The following is a 10,913-nucleotide window of genomic DNA, read 5'->3' as shown; positions in this document are numbered from 1 at the left end:
ATCACCATGATGTCGTCATTGATAGGTTCATTAACAATAATGGCGAAAACGACCATGATGTTTCTGAAGATAAACTGGAGGATGCATATAGTGAAGCGATGATCAAGATTTTTACCAAGCATAGGCAAATGCTAAGGAACGGGTGGATCGATCTAGTGGCGGATTCAGGTATTTGAGTATGAGGGGCACCAAAGTTTTTTACCAATCAACAACAAAACCGCATGGCCGATCCTGAACTTTTTGATGCTAATATATTTTTAAACAAACAACACATTGATATAGTTATACTTGCATATTGTGTCGTGCAAAAAAAAATTGTATACTTACAATTTGTGGAGATAAACACTATGTCAAAAGTTAGACATACCAAATTATATAAAGTTTTCGACAATTTTGTTACTTCTTTTTCCATAAGATTTTGATTTTTATAATATTCATTAATATTAACTTTTTTGTTTCATGAATTTTTATTGATTTATAAATTTACTAGATTATTTTCCCGCGTAATACGCGAGATAAATATATTAAGTTTTTATAATAACATACTTACTAATTATAGACAAGATAAGTCGAAAATGATGATATTACTATTTAAAAAAATTTATGTATCAAATTTGTTTAGTAGGATATACATGTTTAGTAGGATATACAAACAATGTAAAATAATGTTCTTTAGCCGTTCAAAAAAAAAGTGTCTAAGTCTTTAGTTTTGAACTTAGTCAATTTATGCTCTCTTAATTAGATCATCTTGGATCTCTAAGCTGACCTAATATTCACATGTATTGATGTAATAAGTTTAAGAAGTGATTATTCAAGATACATTAATGTAGATTATAGCATTTGATCTAAATTGGAAACGAAGAACAAATATAGAAGACAAAGTTGGGTGTAGAAGTCAGCTTATCAACCTTGAGATTAGATAAACATAAAATAATAATAATAATAAGGTACATCCTCAAGCGTTGGTGGTTGTCGTTTATGTGAGTTGTTTTTTCTCTAACTGGCGACGAAAAAGTTTGTTGCTAGTTATAGGAAGCAATAACACAACGGTGACTATTAAATAATTCTTTTTATGCAAAGGTCACAAAATCATTCACGTAGCAAAGATTGGATGACATTTAACTGAGATGCATATAAATATGTCATTTGATGTTATATTTAAGGTATGCATCCATAACTTTTTTTTTCCTTTCACAACATTTAACTCTGTAAAAGTAGTCAGCCAGTCTGCGTTATTAAATAAAAAATTTATTTAGCATAATAGTAAAATTCTCAATAATTATACCAAATTACCAACAACATACATGATTACACTTTTAATAATGATTTGTTTTTGAAATTGATTAATTATAAAGTTTTGTGAAATTAAATGTTCTTAGGTGCTATATTATCAGCTCATAACTATCTAAAAAAATCATGTCCTTGTGTTTAATTGTACTTTGATTTAAATAATGTTTAGTTGAATAATATACTTTTCTTAAATTAAATACTTACAAAAATATAGAATAAAATACATATCAAATTACATGCATAAAATTTAAAAATTAAAAAAATAAAATATATTTAATTTTTTATTTTTATCTATATCCTATCGACCAATAAACTAAAACAGGAATAAGATGTTCTTTAAATGACACGTGACGTAATCCTTGATCTACACGTATCTTTTTTAAATTATTTATTTTATTAAATTAGTTTTTCTTATTAGACTTAGACTTAGAATTAAACTCTAACTCTTGACTTATAAATACAAAACACATTATAACCTCGTTTGACTGATTTTTTTTCACTAATAAAATTGTCTCATTTTCTTTTTCAATTATTCAACTCCTATTACTTATGTTACTTATAATAAGTTATTAATATGAATAATTCAAAATTTTGAGTTTACGATCCGAAATCACAAGGTTATTTGTGTCGTCCACTATGCTTACAACCTTCGATTTTGATGTGATTCTAGATATTTAAGTTATATCCAAAACTCTAACTAAACATATATTATATTAATCATTACTGTTTATTACTCGTATAATTTAGCTTCGGTAATTGGTTTACTTTAACCATACTCATGAATCATATACATGATTCGAATTTCTATATGATCAATCTATATATCTGTCGTACATCGTACAGGTATTAGGACTATGCTTACAAGTTTCGATTTTGACGTGATTCTAAATATTTAAGGTATATCCAAAACTCTAACTAAACATATACTCCGTATTATATTAATCATTATTGTTTATTATAAAGCTTCAATAATTGGTTTACTTTAACCATACTCATGAATCATATATGTGATTCGAATTTCTTTATAATACAATCTATATAGTTGTCGTACATCGTACGAGTATTAGGACTGGTATATGTACGTATATATATATATATATATATATATATGAGAAGGAAATATAGAGCTGTTTATGTATTTAATGTGGGTGAAAAACCCTCCATCTTAATTTTTAATAATAAAATACATGGGGGCACGATCATTTATACAAATTATTAAAAAATTAACATGTTAGTGGTTATTCACCCAAGTTACATGATTAACGGTCCATATTCTCTTTTCTCATATATATATATCTCATTTATATACATATATATAGGGGAACAATCAAATAAGAACAGTCTTAAAAAAAAACGGTGAGAACACTTAAAAAACATCATTTTGATGCATTAAAAGTCCATAAAACTAACATAGTACATAACTAATTATCACTATTTAAGTGTTTAACAACACATTGATCCGTCAAAATCGAAAAAATCATGTTTTTGGGTGGATGCATCGTTTTGAAGAATATGCATCCAAAATGGATGCACAAAATAAAAAACATGATTTTCTTGATTTTGACAGGCCAATGTGTTGTTAAACACTTAAATAATGATAATTAGTTATGCACTATGTTAGTTTTATGGACTTTTAATGCATCAAAATGATGTTTTTTAAGTGTTCTCACCAGTCTTATTTTAAAACTGTTCTCACCGAAGTGTTACCCTATATATATATATATATTGGTAGAAGGTATTTGTAATGAAGATCCTATGATGAAATTTCAAAGTTTGAAGTTTGTTAAGTAGTATTGTGATAACTTTTACCCTATTTAATAACACTATTTATTTTATGTTTTTGTGTTTACATTTTGAACTGAATGGTCGACATAACCCATTTTGGCAATCTATGGGGCACTTTATAACTGTTGAAAAATATTTAATCAAATTCAATATATTGTTGATGTTAAAATTTTTTTTATTTCAATATAATGATAAAGTCAATTGTGAAAAACTAATTTTTGATTACAATAGTTCTTTATTTGTTTATTTACAGTAAAATATTAATGTTAAATTAAAAAAAACTTAACATTTATATATATATATATATATCCATCATTAAAAGTATGCTAGACTTTTTTGTTATTCCAATTATATATATATATATATTTCATTATATACATTAATACCAATTAAATACACAAAGTTTAATTATCTAAAATGAAAGGATTAATGTCGTGTTTACTTAATTTAAATTTAATTTTTATGATTATATCATTAAAGTAATTATTTTTACAATTATAAAATATAAGAATTATTTTTTTTAATAAATGACCATTATTTGAATTTATTAAATTAAAATTAAATTTTAAAAAATTGAGAAAGGTAAATTAAACAAATATCTAAGAAAAGGTTAATAAGAAGACAAGATCAGCCAATCATCCAAATTAACAAAATAAAATCATAATCAGATTTTACTTTTGGAATGATCTCTGTAAAACAATTGGCATGAGACGTAGAGACTAATTATAACATGTAGCATTACTTTTTGTTCAAAAAGGAGAGGACGATACGAGGGGTTAATGAAAGTCGAAATTTCAATAGTTAATAAGGGTATATTTTGACAAAGCATGATTTATACTTTTTTTGCTTTCCAATATATACTAATTTACACTTTTCATCACTAATATTTATTTAAAATGAATATATTTTGACTAATTATTTAAAGGGTGAGGATTTATATTGTTTTTAACAAATTAAGAAATTAAATAATATGATCTAGTGACCATAAATCAAAGTTGGAAATCATCCAAATAAAAAAAAAAAAAGTTAAAAACCTATTTTAGTCTTAAAAGGAAGATGAATACTCCGTAATAGCCAAAAACCATGAAAAGTAAAAGATATGAAAAATGGGTTTGACGGTGTGGATGTTTTTTAGAATAAACATATTAAAACTATTTTTTGGTTATAAATATGGTTAATGGTGTACATATATTATTATTATTATTATTTTTTTTTTACTATATTATATTATTATCATTTATTTATGGCACATTAATTAGAAGAGAAGTTTTACGTGTGATGTTGTTATAATAATTATTCACGATCATGATTTATAATAAATATTTATATTTATTTATGGTATATGATTTAAAAGGGTGTTTTCTATTTAATCATATAAAGTATAAGTATTAATATTGTCATTTTACAAAGTTAAAATAATTAAATTTGATTTAATGGTTCTAAATCAAAGATGAAATTCATCTAAGGAATCTTATTTATTTAGGAATGAATTTAGGACTTTGTTATATATATATATTGGTAGATATATTATACAAATTTTACATTATCTTTTGACATTAATTCTAAATCATTTTTTTATGACTTATATGTTTAAAAAAAAACTAATTAGCAAAAATGGACTTAATTAAAGAGGTTTAATTAGCCTAAACTGTTGTTAATAAATAAGGTTGTACATTTGATTTTGGTACAAGATTTGAGCAAGGGTAATATACGTCAAATGTCTAATAAAGTGAGAGTCAGATTGATATTGTCAGAAACTATAAGGGGTGTAAATAAAAAGCTCATAAAACATGTCATCTTCTTTACCAAAACCATCTGTAATTTTTTTCTTTTCCATTAAAAATCATGTTATAGCTTTTTTCCAGCTACGGAGTATTTCTTTAAAGGGTCTAATAAAAATAAATTTTCTTTAAAACCAATAAACAAGTTTTGAGGTTGGTCCATTCCCCACCATGCTAGAGGGTTGGATCCGTCATTGGTTATAACCTTCAACTTGTTCTGACTCTACTAGTACGAGTCAACTCAGAGTCTAACAACTTACCTTTTAACTTGAGAACAAATTAACCCATGTTATGTTACCATTGATCTTTATATTTATTAAAAATAAAAAGACAACCTATGTATGCCTATCCAAATTAAGATCGCAAATTAAGATCGATGCATATATAATTATTATTAGGTGCTCTACATGAAAAAGAAACCAAATAAGATTACATAACTCGTGGATGAATTGCGAGTGCCTCGGTCCGAGTATCGCGAGAGTATGATGCATGATTGTTTCTTTTGACGAGCAGTCCAATCTTTTATTTAACGACAAGAATAATGAGTTAAGAACACAAAGGCCCCGTTAATTAAGTTAAATTTCATGTTTCTTTTTTCACTTAATAAATAAAAATAACCGTCAATTGTATATCTTTTACTTAATACATATAGACATTAATTATACATTTATACACTTAATACACTCAACACTTAATGACTAAAAAAACGAACCAGAAGTCTTTTTCATGAGATTTGAGACCTGTTTTTTAAGGGTTTACTTTAAAACTTTACAGTAATTAAAAGAAAATTACACCAAATCATATTCATGGCACATCCACCAGCACAAAAGTCATGGTACCTCTTCAATCAGTGATTACTTTCGACCATGCTTCCAAAAGATAGTTGTTAGATATTAAATAAATATCTAGTAAAATTAGATGGAATTTTTAGTTTATTCTGTTAAAATTAGATGAAAATTTGACCCATTTTATATAAATGGGACGAATGTCTATGTCACTACTATGTGATCAACAATGAACAACTATAAAAAGTGTTGGATATAAGTTTCATTGGCAAGAAACATAAATTTTATGGGGACAATGATCAATTATGCAAAATATTTTCTTTACAACTTGATTTCCAGAGTAACATTACGAAACAATGAACACGTCATTACATTTGAGCAATGTACCTGCTAAAATGCAACTTTTAGCAACACATTTATCCAGACACTAGAGTATGTTACAGAAATGTACAAGTATGCTGCAAAACATGTTACAGATATAGAAACTAACATTTCATAGCCTTTTTTAGAAGAAAATCCTTAACAAATATAGGCATGTGGTACATGATAGCCATTATAGTGGAGTATTGACCCGAAGAGAACCAAGAAGGAGGATCTTCTTTCATGATTGCATCTACTGTTTTCTTTGCGAACTCTTCCGCTGGGGTTGCCTTTGGACCTTGTGAAAAATAGGCCCGCTCTTTGATTGCAGCTTCATATTTCTTGTACAGTTTCCATTCAGGAAACCTATTGTAGTTTGCTGCAGCCGAATTTCCAATATTTGATCTGATTGCTCCAGGTACAACGTTGATTACATTGATACCAAGCGGCTTCAGTTCCAACCTGTTCAATTCAAAAGTTGGTTAGTTGTTATCTAAAATAGACAACTGATTATGTATGCCCACTCCAACTATTGAATGAGATAACCTTTTTATGATTTTAAATAAACTAATAAAATTTGAAATGATCCAGTAGGCAATATAAGTCCAAGGAAGGCCATTGCACAGTGATAATAGAAGGCGCATCAACAAGCAAAGATCATAAATTTTACTTCCTTGGTGTATTCACCTTCAGTTAATTAAAGGGAAAAATAATGAAATTCACATAAGCTACCCAAGGCTGGTTGCTAACTTAAATCAACTGAAGCCCATAAGTTAATGTATCTCATGTAAGCCTTTAAGTACAGAGGGGAAAAAGTATAAAAGATATATTAGCTTTTAGATTCCTACATAGACTTGCCTAGTTGCCTGCAAGTGCTAACTCCATTATTTCTTACACAAACAAGGAATTGATGCCCATTTTTTATACTTCCAAATGCAGAACTCTGAGTAATTTGTTAGGTTACTGGCTTAAGTCCTACAGCCCTCGAAGCTTACAAACTTTAGTAGTTTCTAAAAAAAAATTCGATGCCAATGAAAGAATACATTCAAGTTTACTTTTCAAAAGATGTAAATGGTTAAACATTTCAGCATCTATAATGGTAATAGGCTTGGCCCTAGATAATTTATATGACATTTTGAAGCTTACAAGTATCATGTAAGATACATATGACGTTCCATCAATGTATCTGCTGGTATCACAAGTATAAAATACTTCGGCCAGTTGTAAAAAACCACAAAATGACTTGAGGAGTATATTCTACAAGCACTTTCAATCTACTAACTTGCACTATCACAACAAAATGTACATAAAATAAAACTAAATAATTATAGGTGGTATCCCATGGCTGATGGATGGATGGTTGTGTCATTTAATGTCACCTAATTACAAACATATGTGATCGATTGAATTTACTTTGGAGCATTAACCAACTGATTACAAGATTCCTCACATGGCTGTGATACCGCAGAGCAACCCTGCCAACACGATATATTCTTACATGATTGCTTTAACTCAAATTCCACTGTCGATGGAACCACCAAGGTTTAGAGGCTTTGAGAGGTTGTATCTCTTAGGCCTATGATCTTATAAGTATGGCCACTTGCTCTGACAACCCAAAGGAACTATACTTGGAAGTGTAAACATCGAAACAATGCCATTGATTCTATGTTTTAGGTGGAAATAGATGGATATGGCCATGGAAATAGCACCAAAAAGTACGTTTTGTGGGAGTTGGATCTTTGTAACGAAGTATAAAAGCAATCCAAATTGAGTTTACTTCTCACCCATCATTCACAGGAACATAGATTTACATAGTTGTTATTTCACGGTTTTTTCCAACTATATACCTGCCTAAGAACTAATAAATCACCTATTTGTACTCTAGTAATAGTATTGATTAGATCATTTCCATCCGCTATTATTCAATCTATGTGCAAAAGTCATCATAGAAATTTGGGATCTTAATCTTTGATCCTTTAAAATCTTCATCTGGTGTATTCTTGTCCTAACTTTGACCAATCGCACAGCTTGAACTGAACAAGAGTGACATAAATTTCACGATTCTTAAGTGGGTAAATCTCTTTTAAATATGTAATCAAAATGAGAGGGCTACTCATAAGTGACTTGGATGATCACATCCCTGTAACCTTTTAGAATTACATCTGCCATAGATTCAACTTAGCTTTTGCATTCTAATACATGACAGTGACTTAAATGATTTTGGTTATGATCGTTTTTATCTAAAATCTAAAGCCAAAAAAAGAACAAGCTAAAGCTGGGTGTTTGGGGGAGGGGTGAAACGTGTATAGCCATGGGGTAAAAGTTTTATGAAAACAAACCTTAATGTATCCGTTAGCGCATGTATAGCAGCTTTAGATGCAGTGTACACTCCTGACCATGGTCCAGGTCCCATAACAGTCACACTTCCAATATTCACAATCTTTCCCTTTTTTCTTGATGCCATGTGAGGAACCACTGCTTGGATCAACCTCATTGAACCTACAAATATTGTACAATACATTATCTTTGGTTCTGTTTTGTATATGAATGCAGATCTTACTTTCATCTATAAGACTTACCTTTCAACTTTTCCTATCTGTCAAAAACTTATAATCTTTCAATTCATCTAACTTGAATCCTATAACTCAAGTGTCAAGCCTCATAAGGTGATCATACTTCATTTTTCTTTCCATTTAAGACAAGTATAGTTACAAACTTAATCACTCAAACTCCCTCCTAATATCGAGCCCACGATCCTTATAAGGTTACCAAATTTCCCTTCTTTCTTTTCATGTGGGATCGGTTATTGCACAATAAATATACAACAAAAATACACTATATATCATTAACATCAAATAATCATAAAACAAATCAATTAGAAATGAACAAGAAAACGACACAAAGACAGTTGTGCATCAAATACTTATAGAACAAATATAAATCAACCTTTCTATAAAAAATGGCATATATGCACATATTACCATCTTCTTTTTCTTTCAAATCAAAACATAACAAAATCCAACAACAAATCATACCGAAAACATTCGTGTTAAACGTATGTTGAACTTCATCCAAAGGAATTTCGGCAAGAGGTCCAAGACATTGAACACCAGCATTATTAACAACAACATCAATCCGTCCAAACTTATCAATAACATTAGATACAACTTGTAAAACATTTGCATCAGACAACACATCAAGTTCTTGTAGAAAAAACACATCTGGGTCACCATTTAAATCCGACATGGAACTGATTGCACGCGCAGTCGCAACAACCAGACAGTTCCGGGCTGCGAATGCGCGTGCGAGGGCATTTCCTATGCCCCCTGATGAACACCCTGTTATTAAAACTACTTGTTTTTGTTGCAAAGTTTCCATTAAAAAACAGAAAATTTGTGATCGGGGATTTTGGTGGTAAAAACTATAGAGATAGGGTGTTCGTATCTATATCTATATCTATAGTCTGTCTATATAGAGTTAGTAATGTCGGGGCCCCAGGTGGCTAAAAGTAGGTTTCGGACTTTCGGTATGCATTTAGTTCAACAGTTTGTTTTTTTTTTCCTAGTTTCATTGGCCGATAAAATGTAATTAAAAAAAAAAAAAAAAAGTTAAAAACAGTACTCAATTTCCCCTAAAGCGGATATAAGAAGTATGGCTGAAGTATCATTTCACCAGATTTAAGCTGTTATGAATGTAGAACAATAATAAGTTAAAAACACATTTATTTATTTTTTTTATTACTTTCATAAATCATATAAATTATTTTTTAACTACTTTTTATCAAATGATATAATCAAATGATATAAAAACAGAAAGATTAAAAAATACACTAATATAGTAACCTAATATACATTATTAAAAACAAACTTAAGATTACATTAATAAAAACCAAATAAGCCTTTTTGTACTACTTAAAAATATTAATTTGGACAGATACAAATCATATTTTTTAAGCTTATATCTGTCAAAAACTTTATTTTTGAAAATAAACCCATAATTTATCTATTATTTGTTGAATATAATATAAGAAAAAAAATTGGTAATACACAAATATCAACGTTTACAGTTTACATATGAGCTACTTTTATGTTGGAGAACTCATAAATCAGGGTCAGATCGGCGAAGAGGGGAGTCGGGATTTTTGAAAAACCGGATCGGGATCGGGTAAAAATTGGATTGGGGTTTTTATAAAGAAAAATTAGAAAATTTGAAATTATATCTGAAAAATAAGTTATAAACATAAAAAAATATAATATTACAATTTCATTATATTCATATGATAAATTTTCTACTTTTTTTATAATTTATTAAATTAATAATAAAATAGATAAACGTATAAATAAAATACAATGTTAAACATAATTAAAGTGTTACTAGTTAGGTGAAATTAGATAAATTCAAAACTTAAGGGTCAAATATGTAAATTGATGTGATAAGATTGCATATGTATGGTACAAAACAAAGAGGATTGGTTGTCAACTATTACATCTCCTTTATCTTAGAACCATTCCAAAAAATCTCATCTTCTACAACTATTACTTCCGATCCACCATTGTATGAAGAAACAAGTGAATTTATTTCTTCATCTCTCCCTCTATCTATTTATTTTCTCTTCACTTTAATCTTTAATTTTGAGACAAGATCCGAATAGTTTTGGGCTTTTTCGAGTCGTTGACCACTGACGACCTTCGTTGACTGAGTTTTGGTCTGATCCGACCGACTCTGCTCGCCAGACCACTGATCCCCAATCCGATTTCGTGAAATCGACTGGATTAGCCCGACTTTCACAACCATAGAAATAGTACTCATCTATCTTTTTTCCATATTATCCTGATATCCTTTTTTTATTAAATAAAAAAAACAAAAAAAAGAACCTCACACATACTAAACTAGATCTGAAGAAATATCCAGA

At 28.8% G+C, this 10,913-nt stretch overlaps 1 protein-coding gene across 1 annotated transcript; it reads right to left on the bottom strand.

Annotated features, from left to right (window-relative positions):
• Positions 1-5,944: 5,944 nt before the first annotated feature.
• On the bottom strand, positions 5,945-9,456 carry LOC122603747 (short-chain dehydrogenase ptmH-like). The gene is made up of 3 exons (XM_043776538.1): positions 9,037-9,456; positions 8,341-8,500; positions 5,945-6,463 (listed from the first exon to the last, which is right to left on the bottom strand). The coding sequence occupies exons 1-3, from the start codon at positions 9,377-9,379 to the stop codon at positions 6,127-6,129; spliced, it is 840 nt and encodes a 279-aa protein (XP_043632473.1). The 5' UTR covers positions 9,380-9,456; the 3' UTR covers positions 5,945-6,126.
• Between the last annotated feature and the right edge of the window lie 1,457 nt (positions 9,457-10,913).

The sequence above is a fragment of the Erigeron canadensis genome, chromosome 6, assembly GCF_010389155.1.
Source record: "Erigeron canadensis isolate Cc75 chromosome 6, C_canadensis_v1, whole genome shotgun sequence".
Classification (NCBI taxonomy): domain Eukaryota; kingdom Viridiplantae; phylum Streptophyta; class Magnoliopsida; order Asterales; family Asteraceae; genus Erigeron; species Erigeron canadensis.
The sequence above is the reverse complement of the archived record's forward strand: the minus strand, read 5'-3'. Positions and strand labels throughout refer to the sequence as shown.